This window comes from Nipponia nippon, unplaced genomic scaffold, assembly GCF_047370975.1.
Source record: "Nipponia nippon isolate SJK-2023a ecotype South Korea unplaced genomic scaffold, ASM4737097v1 scaffold_7, whole genome shotgun sequence".
NCBI classification, from domain to species: domain Eukaryota; kingdom Metazoa; phylum Chordata; class Aves; order Pelecaniformes; family Threskiornithidae; genus Nipponia; species Nipponia nippon.
Genome location: NW_028262391.1, coordinates 11,714,733 through 11,734,492, shown reverse-complemented (window position 1 = coordinate 11,734,492; position 19,760 = coordinate 11,714,733). Strand labels below are relative to the sequence as shown.

At 50.1% G+C, this 19,760-nt stretch overlaps 1 protein-coding gene across 4 annotated transcripts in view; it reads left to right on the top strand.

Annotated features, from left to right (window-relative positions):
- DIS3L2 (DIS3 like 3'-5' exoribonuclease 2) overlaps positions 1–19,760 on the top strand; it is a 203,712-nt gene that overhangs the window by 151,856 nt on the left and 32,096 nt on the right. For all 4 annotated transcript variants that reach the window (XM_087740589.1, XM_087740590.1, XM_087740588.1 and 1 more), the window contains exon 15: positions 12,321–12,400. In XM_087740589.1, coding sequence (XP_087596715.1) covers positions 12,321–12,400 — 80 coding nt within the window. The remainder of the gene's footprint in view (positions 1–12,320; positions 12,401–19,760) is intronic.

Here is a 19,760-nt window from a genome sequence, read left to right as displayed (position 1 = left end):
GGATGTCTTTGAAACCTTAAACATAGCTTGTACCAATTTAACTGAATTACAGCTTTGAGTTTTCCTTCTGTGTGTGTGTGTGTGTGCATGCACACACGCGTTTCTTGCAGCCGAGTTCTCGCACGTGAGCTTGCTGGTCTTCTGTGACTGTGTGTTATGGTTTGGGTTTGATAGGAGGAAGGAGGAATGATGTAAAAGATTGCAGATTTGTGACTGGTTTTAAAAATAGTTTTAAAATATGATGTATCTTCATTTTGAAGAAATGCAATACTGCTTGGAAACCACAACTACTGAACATAAACCATGTTGAGCCCCTTACATATGTTAAATAACAGTGCGGAACAGAGGGTTATAAACAGCCTGCTGTGCATTAATGCTAGAAGATCACCGATCCTACCCCCCATGCTCCAACCCGAGGATTGACAGCAGCGTTGTGGGCTCTGACATCAACTTGGCCCTACAAAAACCCTTTAAATTTTACACCGCACCTTTTTGGAGCGAACCTTGCCAGAGCCCTTTCCGAAGCATCTACATGCAGAAATCACTTTCCTGCTGAAGCGCAGCCATGTCAGAGCTGGAGGAAGATGGCTGGCCGTGGGTTAGCTGGAGGGCAGGGTGCCCGTGGGCTCTGGGCTCGCCAGGACAAGGCACCTGGCCCCCGTCCACTCCTGCTTCCTTCTTTCCCTGTGACAGAGGAGCTGTGAGGTCCCTAAGAAAGAGTGAGCAGGAGCTGGTTGCTGCCAGAGGAATTCCCTGGGGGAGCCAGCGGCAGTTGTGCTAATGGCAGCAGCTCTTGCCATGCATGGGAACATGCAGGGATGTCCTTGGAAAGCTTTGGAGCTTGTGCACTGAGCAACTGTGCTTAGGCACACTGCGAGATTTGCTTAAGTAAGGGAGAGGAGGTTGTGGCACACAGCCCGCCTCTGCCCGGGGAGGAGGGAGCTGGCATTGCTGTGGTGGGATGCTGGGTGGTGTTTTATGTTGTGCGGTGTGCGGAGAAGATGCTCTGCAGAAGGCAGTGGGCTGAGCGTGTATGGCAGGAGGTGCCTTCCCGTCCTGTGCTGCTAACAGTGGAGGGGGGAGAAGGTTTGGCCAAGGACACAGCACAACTGCCTGCAGTCCTGGCAGGTTGTAACAAGGTACAACAGAGTCCAGGTCGTCCCCAGAGAACGAGGAAGGCTCAAGTCAGCGGTGTGAGGGCTGGGCTTCGGGACTGCCAGGTATTTCACAGCAGCACCCCAGGATGGGGGAGGATGGCGTGGCTGTCAAACTGAGATCAGGGCGTTCTGCATCTTTGTAGTCCCAGCTCCACTTTAATGGCTTGCAGATATAACTAAACGTAGAAATCCTATTGTGATCTCTCTTGTTACCTGGCAGAGCTCTTATCATGTCGGCACAGGGGCTGTTCATATTTTAATGGGTTTATCTCTTGTATGGAGGGTATTACAAGCTTTCATCTGTCTTCCAGTGCAACTCTACGGAAATCCCTCCAGGCATGAGGCAGTACCTGGGCGCTGAATTAATCTGTGCTCCAGGGTTCTCACAGCTCCATTAGTCGCTTAGCAGGGGAAGCAGTTAGCATTAACAAACTTAAGAAAATAGGATTTGCTGTGTTTGATCTGCCCTCAGCTCCTTGTATCCTCCCAACAGCAATGACAAAGACTGGGCACATTATGGGAAGACACAAAATAGTCATAGGGAAGACACAAAAGAGGCTGATTTGTAAAATATGTATCAGCATCCTCCAAGGCTCTTGGGGGGAAAAAGAAAAAGTTGTTCTATAGTCAGGTGCAATAAGAGACACGGAACCATTTTTCCTCCTGCTGCATGCACAGACACATCTGCACCCACAGCTCTTACCTTGCCTTCCCCTGTGGCTCGAGCCATGTGAAGACAGCGCGGTGTCCCATCTTCCTTCAGGTGACCACTGCTTTGGGATCTGTCGCTGGCGTGAGGCTGGGACAGCTCTCAGAAACCATCCGGTGCTTTGTGAAGGGCTCTTTGTCCCCTTGCTTTTCATCAAATGAATGTTTACTGTTGCTGGTGTTCTGTTTTCCATTAAAGAAGCTGCCTGCAAGCCCCATGTCATGTTTCCCTCATGGCGTTACGTTCCTTAGCAGGGCTGTGCATCCATTAGTGGCTGGATCTGCCGTCTCTTTGGGAGCCGCTGACGTCTGCAATGCTGTTCTCTACTGACCGCAGGCTCTCGCAAAATAGGAGGGCCAAGCGCGAAGCTAAACTTCAGTGACTTAAACCTAGGGTCAGTAAGTTGAGACCTGTTTTCAGACATGACTGTCAGGTGTCTGAAATAACAGCAGTTGGGGATAATGACCTGTTACCTGCAGTACCCTCTAATAATGACATACCAAGCAGTGAGTTTAGAGAGGGTTTTCCATTTGGTTGTGTCACTTTTTGTCTAAAGCAAGTGTGGAACACACCGATTGCTTTTCTTAAGTTTTTCAGGCTCTCACGTAGCATTTTGGGACAGAAACTCCTTAGGCATCTCTTTCTGATCAGGCTTTGCTTTTCTTCATCAGATCAAAATGGGATATATACGGACTTCCATACTGCCCACCCTGTGAAAAAGCTGGTGTCAGTCCTGCAGGTCCCCTCGGGTCCCAGGTCCGGCCAACGGGCAGGCTGCAGGCACCGTGGCTGCACAGAAATGCCTGTCTGTTCTGCTGCTGACACTTGTCAGCTTAGGGGAAATTTTACGTCAGCCGTATGCTTACAGTTTCTGTCCTTGCTAATAGTGAGAAATATTTCCTTTTTTTCATGGTTACTTTAACTCGGTTGGTCTATTTGCTCCAGGATTTTCAGAGCAGTGGGCATATTTGCTGCTCTGCCAGCCCCTGAGCTTTCCAACAAGCTGGGGATTGTGAGGCCTGAGGTCTCTTGCAGTCCTGGGTGTCGGTGGCGGGCGCTGCTGGTGTCATGCTCCCCTTCTCCAGGCTCTGCACTGGCTGCTGGTGCCTGTGGGCTTGGGCAGCGCGGTGTCAGCGGCTGCATTTCCCATCCCTCTTCTTGTGCAGCAGAGCCCAGTCTTGCCTGTTCCCGTTCAGACCAGTTACAAGTCCCTGTGCTGCTCCTCTGGCCTCTGGCTGTTGGCCTCTGGTCTCTCCTGGGGAATTTTCACTCCTTGATAAGGTATGCGGTGTCCAAGTGCTGCCCTCCAGCCATCAGCTTCTTCATGGACAGGGAGATTTGACTTGCTGGTAACTCTAATGGCTTTGAGAAGGGTCAGTCCTGCCTCCACGAGTCTCTGGGGTTGTTTCAAATTCCTGATTGCAATCTAGCCTCTCATTAGAGTCTTGATCATCCTCCTCTCCCAAATTCCTGCTTTCCCAAGTGAATTTCCATATCTCCCAGGTGAAGAAGAGGCCATAGGGACTGGGCAGGACCTCTGTTCCCCTGTGGCCTCGTAAAGCCTGTAAGTCATCATCAGTCTTCAAGAATTTTCTGCAGCCCAAAACCTCTCATCTCTATTGAGGTTGGTAAAGCCCAGCTTCTGAAGGCTCTGTTATTGCATAGGATGAAATCAGTGAAATTGTCTTTTGTCAGAGCACCAGTGGGGCCGGGAGAAGCGCAAGAGCCGGGAGTGCTTTAAAGAGAGGCTGAGAGGCAGGCTCTGAGTAACATAAAACGGCCAAGCGGTGAAATTTGGCATGTATCTTGTTAGTGTCACAGTTTTTTATGTGGCATTTCCTAGAGATGTTTTGCTTTTATTTTAAAATTGATGTATGTGTAGAAAATACTTTTAACTTCATTGACAGTTCCCTAGTGGTCTAGAGCATGTGGTGCGGTGTCACAATTCGTTAGCTTCTGGAGAAAGTATTTTTAATCCACCAATGTAAACCCTTTGCAATAATATAATATAATCTTTATTTTAGTCCTGTGGTTTCCTAATCATGCATCTAGAGAATGAGCTCATCCAGTTTATAAATTATAAAGTGAACGGAAGTATTCGGCTCTTCTTTCTAAACAAATCTGGATCCATTTCTTTGTGGATTGCATACTGTGTTCGAAACCTCCAACGCAGGCAAGTGTGAATGTTTAAAAATAAACTCGTTTGCAGATTATATTTTTGCCAGGTGGTGAAAGTTGTCTCTTGCCCTGTCTTTCCAGAAAGGCTCTTCAGCTTTGACTTGCAGCTGTGAAATAAAAGCCAAGGGTATGATGCCAGCTTGCCATTTTGATGACAGCATCCGCGTGTCTTTGCAAAGGATCCAGCCACGCTTCTTTCTGGTTTTGCTGCACTGCCCGACCACCTGTAGCGGAGGTTTTGGGGGCCACTAGACAGCAACAGAGCAGTCCTTGTATGTGCTAGGGAACGTGCCTTGGTGACTTTGCTCCCACGATGGGAAGACCCCAGGGTCCTCGCTGCATCCCAGGGGAGATATTTGGAGAGGAAGACCTGCTGCAGTCTGTGGGATAATTTAGTAATACCTCATGGTGGCTTTGGGTCCCAGGCTGGGAACCACTGGCCGAGGAGGTTAGCTTAAGAAGGGGACAAAGCAATCTGCTATCTTCCTGTATGTCAGGGATTCACTGGCTTTGCATGTGTTTTATGCAGTTGCATAATGCAGGCAGCAGCAGAGGAGAGGAATAACATTTGAGTAAACTATGGGATTGTAAAATAGAAATGGGCAGAGGGATTCAGGCCAGAGTAATACCCCAAATGAGATTCAGCTCCATTTCCTAGGCTGGACTGGGTTTCAGGTTGACATTGTCCTTTAGCCACATGCCTGTTAACAGAGGTAGTCTGCGGGGTAATGTCATGAGAGGGAAGAGACATTAGAGAGATGCGTTATTTGAGTGGTGCAGAATGAGTAGAACCCAAGATGACGTGTTGTATTACAGCAAGTAAGAGAGAACCCTTCTACATGGGAGAACTCAAGATGAGAAAGCAAAACAGGAATGGAGAGGAGGTCACACCCCCAGAAATAAGTCACCCTTTGCTCTGCTGCCCCTTTGCACCCAGTTGTTCTTCTGTCCTGTGAAAGGGGGCAAGGCTCGCAAGGCGTTTATGTCAAACACAGCACCATCATCTCACACCCAGGAGCTTCAGGCCGTGCGGGCTGGCTGGCTGTGGACCATGCTGGGCACCCAGCATGATTGTTGCTGATTCCTTCCTGTGCCTGCTCTGCATATCAGTTTGGGGGTCAAGATGTCTCAGGAGTGGTGACAGTGGGGCGGGAAGAGCAGCTGCTGGTGACATCCCCTTCAGAGCACCCTTTCCCCAAGGAGCAGGCTTGTGGGACAGCTGATTTTACCTTTCTGCTTGTCTCTGTCTCCTGGGGATCAGCGGTGCTGAGGACACAGGGCAGCAGGGATGGCTTCAGGAGCCTCCTAGAGAACTTAAACCTTCACCTGGAAAATGTGCCTTTAGGGATGGAGAGAAGGAGCCTCACTAAGGAGGCAGTGGGTGAGACGGGACCAGTTTAGGACCAATTCAGGACTTCCAACCAGTAGCAACAGCAGTCCCATACCCAGGTGCTGAGATTGGTCAACCATTCTCTGGCTGCAGAGCCAAAAGGGAGGGACCACCCCCACCCAATGTGAGAGGTAACTAGTTGACCTGGGAGCAAGTCTCCTTGTCTTTCCTCTTTCTCCACTGTAGGACTTCTGGTCTCTCCTTTATTTACCCCCATCCTGTCCTTACCACATGTTCTTCAGCCTCTACCCAGAGTCTTTCTCCAGCAATTTTGAACTGCAGCACAAATAGAAAAGCTCGTGGAAGAAGTGCTTCGGTCTCAAGAGCAGCTTCTTTAAGTGAAAACACAGCTGTGAGGTTTGCAGCCTGCGCTTCTGTAAGGGCTCGTCCAGCCGGCACAGCCAGCACCGCTGCAGTCCTTCCAGCACGCAGGAATTGGGAAATCCATTGTGAACAAGATTGAGTTTGATGGCCTGCGTGGAGGCAGATGGATGTATTTTTAAGGGACGAAGTGCCAGAAAACTGTGTGATTACGTTACTGGAGCATGGCTCGTTTTTTGTGGTTTTAAAAGTGAGTGTCAGGACTTCAGGGCTATTTATTTTTCGGGTCAAAACTGAAGTTTGGGCGGGGCATAAAAACCTGCTTGGTGATTAAGTTTATTCTTAAAAAGCTTTCTAGAGCTTGCTAGAGAGGGGAGCCTTTATTCTGAGAGGGAGCTGATACCAGTCTTTTTCAACTTCCACACAGATGGGGTTAAATTTGAATGAGTGCCACAGGTAGAAAAGAACCCCTGCCTTTCAGGAGGCTGTTCTCAGTGTAATCTTTAGATCCAGTCCCCTGTTTTTTGTCTTGGAGGCTTGTGTTCTGCCTCTCCTCCTTGCCCTGGGTCAACTCTTCTGCTTGAATACCCCACCACATTGGTGGAATTACCTTGGACGGTTATAACCACGGCTGGCTGAAGCATGCCCTTGCATTGCCCCAGAATTGGGACATCTGAAATCTTTGACCTGGTTACTTGGCTGAACCGATAATACCTCTCTGATACAGTGCATGTGTAGAAAAAGCTTTTCATCTAATGACAGAGGTTTCCTGCTCGGAGCCAAGGCTGGGAACGGGGGGACCCAAGCCAAACCATTTACTCAAGGGGCATGCAGAATTTGCCCAGTCAAGTCAATATAGGTACTGGCAGCATTTCAGCAGGCAGAAGGCTGCTCCTCATGCTCTCTCCTTGTTGGAGCTACCAGGCTTTATCGCATGACTGGGCCTCTAATTGCTGCAGGTCTAAAACTTTCTTTAAAATGAGGATGGCTGCTGGCTGCACTGAAGCCCAGGCAAGCCTGGAGGTCCATGATGGTGTTAAGCACTGCTCCCCCTTTCTGAAAAGCCTCTTTCAGGCCTTGGTGGAGGAAGCCCCAAGATGTAGGCAGCTTCCCCAGCACCCGCCACCAAGGCCTGTCTGCCTGAGCAGGTTGTTGGGTCCCCGCAGGGATCAGGCAGCACAGAACTGCCGGCGCACTGAAGGACAGCTGCCCTGAGCCCTTCTGCTTTCGCTGGTGTCCTGTGTTTGTCCGTGTCTGTGCGCTGGTTTGGTGTCTGCTCACCACTGTCAGGGGAGCCTGTGTGGGAACCCTTGGGTGCAGATGAAGCGTGTCAGTGTCTGATGGATGGAGGAACAAGGAGGAGCAGGGAGGCATCCTACTGTCAGCCAACTGCTGGATTTAAGGGTGTAGGAATAGAGAGCAGGAGGATGTTACCAAGCTAGAGTGGAGCCATTGCATAAGCAAGTGTTATGTGCACACAGCCCTCTGTGCCCAGTGACCCCTGTGGACAGGAGATGACTTTCCTTGAGATGACTTTCCTCGAGATGACTTTCCTCAAGGAGGTGGCATTAGTTTCACCTCGAGCCTGCAGTACGTGCCACCAAACATTACCAAGGATCAGTCACGTGTTGTGAGTACCTTCTCTTGCTCCATCAACCAATAACATGCCCACGCCTCCTTGTTACTTTGGGTACCACGGAGGCAATGATGTCCTGCCCATCAAACAGCCTGCCCCAGCCCCTTTGAATTTCAGCACCCTGCTCCTCTTCTGTTTGGGTGTATTGCAATTGTGTCTGGTGGCAAGCGAGCCTATCCACCACTGTATCCACACAGATCCCAATTACTCCTTTTGACAGCTCTTATTCACACACCTCCCTGTGCCTCCGACATCTCAATTATTGATGGGGCTCGCCTGGTAGGCAGCACTCTGTTCTCAGCATGGCTACGTTCCAGCTCCCTTTCCCATTGAGTTCACGCATGCACCATGCCGAGCATTTCTTTATGTGCAAAGCTATTGAAGTGGAAAGGGATCTTTATGAGCATGTGAGCTCCAGGGCTACGCTACCGAAGGGGGCAGTGCAAGCCAAATCGCACCGCAGTACGGCTCTGGGAAATTTCCTCTCCCCCTCCTCTCCCAGTGAAGCCCAGCAGTGTCTTGTAAAATGAAATGATGTCATATGTTTAATGCTGAAGATCCCTTGATCTGATGAGCCTTCCTTGTGATGGGGTCACCCTGCACTTGCATTTCTGTAAGAAACCTCAGTCCCCCATTGCCCCTGCAGGCATAAAATCTGGTATTTTGAAGAGCAGTGCCCTTTCCTTTGTCTTGGTATTAGTTTGTTTGCTGGGTTTATGGCAAGCCTTTGCCTTCTGACAAGGAGCACTGACACACAAAAAAAGGAGCTTCAAAGCAGCACGCGGTGTTGGAGCAATGTTGTCAAATTGGTTAAGAGTTAGAGCTGTGCCAGAGGGAGGCTTGCAAAAGCCTGCTTGTTTTGTAGGGCTTCGTGTATCTGGGAGGCTCTCGATGTCTCGTGACATTGCTGGAGCAGAAGTCAGATAGGAGGAATGATAAAGTGGTCGATCAGCTCCTGACATCTCTCCTGCCCCCAGCCTTGCCCTGCAACCTTCTTTAATTCAGAAGTAACCAGAGGTTTTGTGCTTAGTGAACGAAGGCAAAAGGAAAGGGTGGCTGCTGGAGAGGATGGGACCAGAGAGAAACAGCAGTATAGGGTGTGCGGAGAGCTGGGAAGGGACACTTGAGTTTTGTTCTCGGAGATCTGTGGCAGCACGCGCCTCATGGATTAGCTTTAGCATGAGAGGAGAAATCTGTGGAGCAGGCCTTCCAAAGCAGTGAGGTGCCGGGAAGCATAAGTGCCTTTGCAGCTGAGCATCGCCATGCAGAAGCGAGCACGTGTCTGAGAGTGGTCAGTGGAGCACTCCTGTGGCTCCAGCGGCAGAGGGGACCCAGCTACATGATATCGAGTGGCTGTGGACAACCCTTTAAAGCTTAGTAAGAAGCTTACAGTTTCTGCATCCCAGTTTGCCTCCTGGCAGCGCTCAGCTAGTCCTCTACCTGCCTTACCTGCTCTCTTTCCACCCTGTGATGAGTTTTGCCTGGGGGCTTCGTGCTCCCTGCGGAGACCAAATGCCACCAAATGAGCCAAGGCAGCCAAAGCATTGCCGGTGGCCGCACAGCCAGACCTTGGCTGTTTATTCAGGGTCTGTAAAGACTCCTGGCCTGGGTGACAACCACAAGTCCCCTCTTCCCCCGCTCCTGGCTGGCCGTGACAGCGCATCAGCAGGGCAGATCTGCAGAAGAGCAGAGTTTTGTGCATCAGGCTGCCTTGACCTATGGTTGCTGGAACAGACCTTTAGTTACACGTCTCTCTGTGTGACAGCCTGACCCTGACATTTCTCTGAGTGGGGTCCTCTTGTCACTGTGGGTGACAGCAGCATCCTCTTGCCTGACAGTATTGCCCCAGATAGAATCATAGAATTGCTTAGGTTGGGAAAGACCCTTAAGATCATTGAGTCCAACCATTAACCTAGCACTGCCAAGTCCACCACTAAACCATGTCCCTAAGCACCACATCTACCTGTCTTTTAAATACCTCCAGGGATGGGGACTCAACCACTTCCCTGGGCAGCCTGTTCCAATGCTTGACAACCCTTTCAGTGAAGAAATTTTTCCTAATATCCAATCTAAACCTCCCCTGGTGCAACTTGAGGCCTTTTTCTCTTTTCCTATGGCTTGTTACTAGGGAGAAGAGACCGACCCCCACCTCCCTACAACCTCCTTTCAGGCAGTTGTAGAGAGCGATACCGTCTCCCCTCAGCCTCCTCTTCTCCAGGCTAAACAACCCCAGCTCCCTCAGCCGTTCCTCACAGGACTTGTGCTCCAGACCCTTTACCAGCTTTGTTGCCCTTCTTTGGACACGCTCCAGCACCTCCATGTCCCCGTTACACAGGCCTTGCTGGCACTGGCGGGTAAGCAGAGATGGCTGAGCCTGCCAAACAGGGTGTGTTTTATTTGTCTGGAATACCATGAGCAGACAAAGAAGGGTTAAAATAACAGAAAGTTGAAAACCCGTTATCTCTGGGAACTGTGATCTTTCCTTTTTGGGTAGGCGGGTTCCATGGGACCCCGTCCCCCCAGATAGTGGAAAGGTCACCCTCCCATACCTGATTGCCCCACAGCTTTCCCCGGCAGCCTGTCCAAACAAGGCTGTTTTTCTTCCAAGCCCTTTTCCTTCCTTCCCTTCCCCTGGACTTGTCTCCTTGCACAGGGCTGTCTCTGGCCCGGGGTGGTGCCGGGGGCCCAGAGCCCAGGTGAGCTGTAACCAGAGATGCTTGGTTACTGCAAGCCCAATGGCCGCTTAGCTGAGGGCTGCAAGCGAGAGGCTCAGGCATTCTTGAGTTTGCCGTGATCAGAAATATTGTCGAAAATAGCCAAAGCCACGCTTTTGCCCAATTTTGCACTTTCTTTTGTGTTTCTTCTCTACTGACTCTGCAGTGCGGTGCCCTTTCCTCAAAGTGCAGGACCAGGTGGAGCTGTGCCCGAGATAACTGCTGTCCCTTTCGCCTCAGAGGTGCTTTCTGATACTCTAGCAGGAAAGCTTCAGAAAACCTGGCCCAGAAAAATGTCTTTAGGCAGTTCCCAGTTCCCCGAACCAGAACAGCTCACCTGGCGGACTCTGGTTTATGGACAAGTGACCTTTGCCTGTGCCACAGCAAGGCGATCGTTTGGTCTCCCTTGGGGAGGTGACTTGTTTCTTGCTGACCTCCTGCTCCCGTGGGGTAGCTGCCTTGTGCCATCATAGCATCTGGAAAGGCTGGAGCTGCAGCCTGGCTTCGTGGATCTCGGCAAGAAGAATGTCCCCAGCTAGTCCTGCCTTAGACACCGGTCTCCAAAATGGATCTGAGGAATCTGCTAAGCTGTAGTGAGATCAGAGCTTGCAGGAAGGGGTAGTGGTATAAGAGGTTGCCAGCTGGACAGCGGTACGAATTGTGATACTTGTACCACGGACACATGCAAAGCACAGACACGAGCGATACATGCTGTCGCAGGAGCACGTGTTTCAGAATGACTTAAAGAGTTAGGGGCATAGAAGTCAAGGGAGATCAGCTGGATTTGGCTTCAGCCTGGTACTTGGTTCTTAACTCGGTATCCAAGATGGTGAAATTTTCAATGATTTCATGGTATGCAGTTTTATTTGGGTCAGTGTATGACTTTGCTACCCTTTAGGGAAAGGAAAATCAGTGCACCGTCTAATGATTCAGCACACAGGGTTTCTTAACAGCCTACAGGAGAAAGGTGTTTTAATTCTGTGTTCATTCCTGAATAAGCCGTTAATTTGAGTTAGCAATTTCCTTGGAGCCCAGAGGAGAGGAGTCTGTGATCAAACGGAGTGGCTCAACACTGCGCTCTCCTCCTTTCCCTGTTTAAAAAGGTCAGGCTCATCATAACAAACCTCCTTTGACTATTAGCCCTTGCGATGGTCTTCCCAGACCATTTCAAGAGTCCTGCACGATCCAGCAGTGGTAACAGCCCTGCTGTTAGTGATCTCTGTCACCCCAAAAAAGCCAAAGTGCTCAGCATATGAAGACCGCAGCTCCCTCCTCCGAAGGGTGCTGCCTCTCTTACTCAGCCTGGTGGCTCCTGGTCAGGGTCTGCAGCCCTTTTGCCGAGCCCAGAGCCTGCACGTTGTGGCTGTGGGAGTTGGTGGGACACTGGTCTGGGGGCCAACAGCGTTCCCCTGGGGAATGAGGGGCTGCTCGGATGTGCAGGGCTGTTGCAGGACTGAGTCCCGAGCTGTTTTCTAGGCAGTTCAGCGTATAAAATCACTGGAGACATTTTCAGTAAAAAAGTCTCCCCACAGAACCGTTCTGTTGCTTGTTGAAAGAGGATTAATTTTTCCCCCTTAAATAAAATGAGCCGTATTTGAAATCTGAAAGCCCTTGCCGAACGCCTTCTTGGAGCTGCAAAGAAAGCAGCTTCCAGGTCACATCATAGCCTCCTGCCGGACGCAGATCCAAACTGCAAACCCTTCTAAACAGCTCTTTAATAACTCTGCAGAGAAGGGAAAATCTGTCACCTTTCCCTCTGTGGTTTCTTCTCCGTTCTAATGCACTGGAGGAACGAGATGGAGCCGGGAAAGTTTTCAGGGAAAGGCTCGTGGGAACTACAGCTGCCGATGGAGAAGACTCATTTCTTTAGTGTCTGAGGGGAGCCGCAATCGCTTTGCTGAAGGGTGGTGTGTGTGTGTGGGTTTGGAGGGGGGAACCATTATGACCCATGCATTTCAGAAGAACCGCAAACACTTTATAGTAACAAAGGGTGGAAAAAGCGAGAGGTTTCTGCAACGCATGTGACTTTTCCCTGAGGTTTGGAACCCCACAGTATGTTCCAGGCCACGGTGTTTGCGTGTCAGTCGGTGAGTTAAGGTTTCTCCCACAAGCCTTGCTTGAAGTTGCTGTGATGACTGAGAGCCTAAAATGTTGCTTTTTTTTTTTTCTCTCTCTCTCTCTTTTCATTCTCCCCCACCCCCTCTCCTCTCTGCAGCTGAAGCTTTCGTTTACCTTGGACCAGGGGAGTGGGATGCCTCAAGGCTGTTATATCTATCAGTACCGGGACAGCAACAAGTAAGTCCCGCAGAAGATGATTGCACGCAGCAGATAGGGGAAGGTGCATTGAAAGGAAACTGCCCTGCCTTCTGGCAGAGGGATCACAACTGCTTGTACCACTTAAAAGTAGATTAAAGCAGGCTTCAGGCTTGACCTGAAACTGGGAACAGCTCCTATAAAGGCCAGGTCCTTTAAAATGCACGAGGCCCTGCAGCCCCCTTTTTTCTGCAGCATTTAAAAGCTGCTTTTATTTGGCTAAAAGGCCGGCTCCTGGGTACCACGGGCTCTGGCAGAACTCACCCAGGCTTTGCCAAGGGGTGTTTGCAACTCAGACCCTCCACTGTTTTGTGCTGGGGTGACTTTGGGAGCGTGGGCTGGGGGTAAGCATCCAAAGGCTGCAGAACACCGAAGAGGGCAGCCCTCACCTCTGCTCAGCTAGAGGCACGCAGCACCCCAGTCTCTCTGCTAAAGCTCAGGCGTGGGTTCACTGAGTGGCCTTTCACTTGTGGTACTGTAGCCCCAGCGCAGCCACGTGCTCTGTTTTTATAAGGTACCGTATGATATTCAAGCTTTGGATGTGTTTGGAGCACAGAGTTCTCAATTTCTAGGTATTCTGCCTATTTTTATTAGCTGCTGTAGTGAATTGGCACCCAAGATGTTTTTATTTGAAATCACATTCTCATTATCAAATTGACAGCAGCAGCACCATTCAGGATATTTCTGTGTTCGCACTGGGTTACTTTGCCTGAATACCAGCATGTCATAAATCCATAGCCTGTTACCTCCACCCATATAGTTCTGCTTCTTGCCAGTTATTGAAGGTTAACCTAAAAAAACGAGGATATATGAAATTGTCAATGAATGGAACAGCCTGTAATTATATCTGCTCTGAAACACTGACGAGAACAGTCCCGACGAAGAAGAGAGGCATCTGCAAACAGCACCTACCCTTCCTAAGCTGAGACATCTCAGTGTTTAAACAAGAAGGGAGATAATTTCTGGAAGAATCCTTCCCACCTGTGGATGGGCGATTAGCACGTGGTACACGGTCCCATGCCAACTGTCCCGGTCCCAGAGGCATGGATGAGCAGAGCTGGTACCTCCAGCATCACCAAGCTAACAGGGAAACGTGCAGTTCAGCACCAACACATAAAACCAGCAAGGGAAGAGCATTTGTTTTGGAGGTTTTTAAAGGCGGCAGCACACAATGAACAGCGAGGAAAAGAAAACCCCCAGACCTATTGGGGTTTGTTAAGGATGTTTATAGATCCAGTGTTTCTAATTGTGTGGCGTATATCTCAAAAATCAGGAGCCGCGGTTTCTTCTGCCACAGACCCTCCTCTCCCCAGGCTCTCGTGGGTGTTTTGTGCCATTGTTTGAGGAAACTCCAGGGATGGGAGTGGAGCTATTTTGTTTAAGTGCTAAGGCCAGTAGCAATTCCGCTTGGAAACCTTGCTTTTAGCTGTGAATGGTCCAGCATGTGACAAAGTAGCTGCAGCATTTTGGCAGCTGTTGATTTAGAGATGTATGGCTGTGACCTGCGTTTCTGGCAAGGGTGGGAGCCGAGCCACCCTGGGCCATGCCAGCCGGGATCATGAGTTGGAAAAATACAGTGCGGGCAGGATGAGTGGGATTTCAAGTAAACCCAGACTTTGTGCGCGTCTGACGAATCCAAACTGCGGTTGTACCTCCCTGCAGGGCCCCGTGCTTTGTATTTTATAGCTTGCTTGACCAACCTGGGGGGAGCAGGATCCCATTTCCCAGGGAGAGCCTCGCTAGGTTTGCACACACACTTATCCTCCTAAGCCCTGTGCGTGCAGCCCAGCGCCTCCAACAATCCTTGGCTGGTGAACTGAAGCATGAAGGTCTGTGCTACGGCTGACGTATTCTTGCAGGTAAAGTGCCCTTGAGCCAAACGTGCGCTTGGTTCTGGTTGTACCCTGGGTGGTTTTGGAGGAGCCCACGTGCACTGCAGCTTTATTGGCAACAGAGCATTGCATTTGAATAGTGTAGTGAAGCACTGGACGCGGCTCCTGCTCAGCCAAGCAGAGACCATACTTCTCAAGCACTGGGCCTTTTATAGGGTTAATTTATTATCCATACAATAGCATGGCAGTTGTCGTGATAATTTTTCCTTAGCAATTTCCCAGGCTAAATTGTAGGCCTTGTGTTCTCCAAAGCCTACTCAGGCTTTGACGGTACTCATCAGGACTCAAGGGGATAACAGCTCTTCTGCATTCTTCTAAAGACGTATCTAGAAGTTAAAGGAACATAACGTTTGTGTCTGCACCATGTTTTAGAACTGTTTACAGCCCAGAGAAGAAATGCTGGTGATACGCTGTGGATCCCTCCAAGCTCGTGCATGGGAGAGACTGGGGAAATGTGCACCCCGGAGCCCAGTGCCCTTGGCAGAGCGTCGGGGCTGGGACCCGCGCGGGGGACGTACTCGCGGCGGGGGCGCAAGTGTGCGAAGCTCTTGAGCAGCAGCTTTAACAGGAGGAAGCGGAGATGATCCCAGTTGATGGGAACCCATTCTGACCTGGGAGTGTGCTGGTGCCCCGGAGATCTGTGTGAGCGGGGCTGTGTGCGGCGAGGCTCAGTGCCACCCTGGTCACCGGAGGAGTGTCCCTTCCCCTCCAAGTGGCAAATGCTGTTCCAAGCTGCAGCCAGACGGGGCCACCGGAGAACAGAGGATATTGGCCTCCTGCTCTCAGAACAAAGGACTGCAGCATTGCTGAAAGTGTAATTATCAGAGCAATTAAAATTTCTATTGCTTAGGCTAGAATGCAAGTACCATGCAGGCTCTTACAAGGGCAATCCATTGAAATTTGTTCCCTTTAAAATGATAAAAGCCTGCCAAAGAATTTTTGCCCGCTCCCGGCAGCTTCCCGTTGCCTGCCTGCCTGCGGCAGCGTTTATGGGCACAACGCTCACCGGGTGCCCGCTCCGCTATCACACCCTCGGTGTGGAGCACTTTGGGGAGACCGGACTCAGCGGAGCCTTGGGAGCCTTAGAAGCCTTGGACTGAGAGCAGAAGACGTGCTGAGCAGCCAGCTGCTTGCCCCTCCACCCTCTGCTATAATACATTGGTATCCGATGGCACTTGATAGTCACGGTAGCGATTCAAGTGCTGTGCTTGAAGCTGTATGGAGGAGAGGGGCTGTCACTGTCCCTGTGGTCACAGGGCTGAGACCAGGGGACATCACTTCTCCCTTTTTCCCCTGCTCAGACCCAGACACTTTCCTCCCCTTGGCTGCCAGTCCTTCCCAGCCCTTCAGTCCTTCCTGGCCCCAGAGGAAATTACTTGACCTCACACAGAAGCAAGGAGTCTGCTTTCTCATTTTTAAGCCATGTTAAATTCTCCCTTATGGGGATCAGTCAGTATAATTGACAGAGCACCAGGCTGCTGCACTGGGCTGCTGCGGGAAGGCTGTCCTGCGACGGGAACACTGTGCCGTGCCACGAGGATGGCCAGCGACATGTGCTGGGTGACATTCAGAACAGGAGCATATTGTCAGGCTTCACCCGGCCCCAGAGCAGTCACATGCAGGAGAGGACAGCCCTGCCAGCCGTCCCGCGGCGTGGCTGCGGCACGAGTCGGGTGTTGAGGGTGGGACTGGCTTTCTGCCGCTGCCTCCTGCGCAGGCTGGGTTTCTCTGGCCCTGCACAGGATCCAATTGCAAAACCCAGCCAGCAGTGAAAGACCATCAAGGCCATTTGCATCCACCATGGCTCGTGAATCCCATCTCACAACACGCACTCACCAGTCCCTGATCTAGGAATATGATACTGGCTGTGCTGAGGAAGCGCTGGCTGCCCGCTCTGAAGCCTGCCTGCCTGGCGTGGCTGGTCCTGCTCTTGTGGGCTGCCAGGCAGCGAGAAGGACTAGGTCAAGAAAGGTTAGAGATGATCGTGGAAGACTTCTTCCAGCCCAAGTGCAGGAAGAGCCAAAGCCAACTTGAGATCCCCTGGAAGAAATTAATTTCGAGAACTTTAGTATCTTTTGGCTGTATCCAAGAAATAGAAGATTCAATCTGTTTTCTGCGTTCACTGTCACTATCTGGATGCTTCTCTGGAGACCTCCTGGGCTCTGCTCACCTACCCACAGCAAGTCTGACCCTTCAAATGCCTTTGTCTTCCTCCCAAGACTCTCTGATTACTGTCACCTTTCTCAGATGATGCAGTGCTCAAGGTCCCTGCCATCGCAGACCCACCGAGGAGCTATAAATCCCTGTCAAGATTCATCCTGTTACGTGGGCCGTATTTGCAGGGCATTGTGACGCTTCCTTGTGCCCAGCTGGTTCTCCTCTAACATGGTTTTCCTGCTCCCTTAGCCTCCAGGTATTGGTCTCTTTTGTAGGTCCCTTCCTCACATCACAGACGCCGCCTTTGCCGATAGACCAGCTTGCAGTTCGCCAATGAATTTCATTTTAATTCCTTGCAGCAGCTGGGGTTTGTGTCAGGATTATGAATTTGTAGTGGGGGCTTTCATGTTCTCTTCAGAGTAATTTCTAAACCCAGAGGAGCAGCATCTCTCATGGAAGCACTTAGAGACCTCTTACAAAAGCAGCGTTGGAGTATTGATCATTTTTTCTCTCCGGGGACCTGGAGTACTACAGATAGAGCTGCTGTGCAGTGTAGCCACTTGCGGGCAGCACCACACAGCTCTTCAGGATAAGAAGTGAAAAATAGCTCCAGTTGAAAGGAAAAGTGGTGCCCCCTTTTATATAGAGATCAATGATGCCTGGTACATTGGATTATCACTTAAAACACCAGGACTTCAAATGCCAGGGTGCATGCACTCCTGATGCTGACAGGCTAGTGATATATAATGCTGTTTGGGTTACCAACTGAGCTCCTCTGTGCAATCTTTTCATAAGGTGAATGTAATATCTGCGGTGATGTACCCAATGTTACATCAGGAGAGCCAGCCTATAATTATGCTTGAATTGTTTGAACGGGTTATTTGTCACTAACACATTAGCTCACTCCATTTATTGCTACCATTCAGGGCTGCAGCAGGTTTGGTGTAAACAGAGCTTGGGTGGAGGTTGCGGGGGCGGCATTTTTCTGAATAGAGCAAAGCAGAATTGTTTGGGGTTTATTCTTTTTTGCTAGGATAGCTGTTGACTGGGAGTGCTAGGAACAAAATATGTAAAGCAGCTGACACAGCACAACTGATTTGTTTTGTTGGACTTTAGCATGGACCTGGTTGCTTTGCAATGAGCTGGCAGGTTTACCGTACTATGTTTTGTTCCTTATGAGAAACTGAGGCTTGCGTAGCGGGTTGTTTGTGCAAGGAGCTGCTGCACAACTCACACAGTCGCTGCATGCCTCACGTGCCTTATTACATGGTTGTTTCATGGCATGCATCCCAGTGAAACAGCACTGCTTGTATTGGTGTAAAGGAGGTGCTCGTCTCCCCTAATGGCACCTGATTTTCTGGTTAGTGATCGGCAAATACATGCTCTGCCCTGCTTTGACCTGCATGGCCAGAAGTCTCTGAAGGTGGCATTTCTTCCTGTTTGTCTTGCCTGGCAGACTGGTATTTCATGGGGGAATTCCATATACCTGTAATCCCTTGACATCACAGGCTAGGATGGGTGCTGTCTAGTAACAATCATTCACCTGAAGCTTAGGAAATGCCTTGTTTAGATTTCAGATCAAAATAAAATTAATTCCATTTCCAGAAATGGATCTGTCAGCCAATGTCAAATTCTCCAGGGTAGGATTTTCACTTTAGGGTGCCCTGTTGGACAAGGTGGCTTAGCTGGGATGAGGCATGTCCCGCTGCAGTTCTGCTTCTGCAAACATTGCCCAAGTCTCATTGGATTGCAGGTAGCTGCAGCTCTCCTGGGGAGCTGTGGGTGGGTTTACCTGCCTTTGGAGGCCACAGAAAAGCATCAGAGGCAGTTGGGGTAAGCCAGCCTGTATTTTCATTAGGAATACCACCACTTTCATTGTAACCAGCCCCTGGGTCTCAGACTAAGCCAGCCTCCCCTGGCGTTAAAACACTACTGAGCTCTGGTGGATGAGAATGGGATTGGAAGCAAAATGCAAGCCAGGGCATGAGTTAGCGCTGCCCAGAAGATATACTCTACAAAAGAGAAGACTAAGCAGGTTGGAATTTTTCTTATGAAACCATGTCTCGGTTTTTGTTTGACTTACTGGCACTGAACTTTACCCAAGTTCAACAGGTGATGTATATCCTTCACCTGCCAAAGGGTAAGTGTTGGAGTTGGCCAGGCAAGGCTGGTGAATTGTTTTGTCACCATACGTGGAGATAAACCAGTCCCCCTGGCTTTGGCATTGGTTCAGTGTAGGGTGAATTGTCCAGGAGAATAAGTCCGGAGGTTGACCTTTAAAACTTCAAAAGATATGTAATCCTTCCTGACTAAGGCATGAGTTCCTTTTTTGTATGCCACAGCCAAAGGCTGCTGGGGCATATGCTGCAAAATAGCCTTTGTCACATCAGACTTTGAGGAGTGGAGAGTTGTTCTTTCCTTGCAGAAGGGACCCTATGGCCATTTCTAGGTGAGGAAGAAGGGCTCTTGCAAAAGTCTCTGCCCAGATACTACTTAGCTGCTTTTCTTGACACAGACCTGCCTCCTCCTGCCACCCTGCTGCTTAATAACAGGCCTCCAGTCCATAAGTGCTGTAGAAATAGTAACTGCCAGCTCCTTGGAGTGTCAGTGCCATGTGGGGGCTGCAAGTGGGAAAGGTGATCAAGGAAACCTGCCTTTCCCCTGAGCAAGCAGATGGGATTTGAAGATGACTTGACCCCTTCCAAATGAACGTTTGAGGCTTTCTTTGGTGTTCTACATGGCGTCCCACATCGACCGGTAGATCTCTCTCTAAATCCTCATGGGGTACTAGAACAGTCAGTGTATGCTCCCACCCTCACGGGGAGGAAGGACTGGGCTCTTAAACCCATGTGAGTGCGCGACCTCCCTGCTCTCCCTGGGCTGAATCAGGGGAGTTTGTCATCTTAGCTCTTTCGGAGTGTTCGCTTGGAGAGGAGCTGTAAAACCTCCTTGTGTCAGTGTTAGATGTCTGGGTATTTCGAGGCAGTCAAGTAGGTGAGAAAATCAGCTGCAGTTGTAATTGAGTCAGGGATGCTGTCTCCATGTATCATCCCTGGAGATCTGTTTACACATCATCCATTTGCTTAACAATACATTTGGAAGCCCTCAGCAGCATTTCAGCACCATTTCCCTGGCCTCTATGTGTCTGACTAATGCCAAAGATAGTGAGCTATATCTGGACTAGAATTGCTAACTCATGGATCTGAGTTTTCTTAGTATCCCTGAATCAGATGAGTCTCTGAGTTAGCCCTTAGGTACATGGGAGAGGACAGGTCTGACGTGGGAAAGGGTGA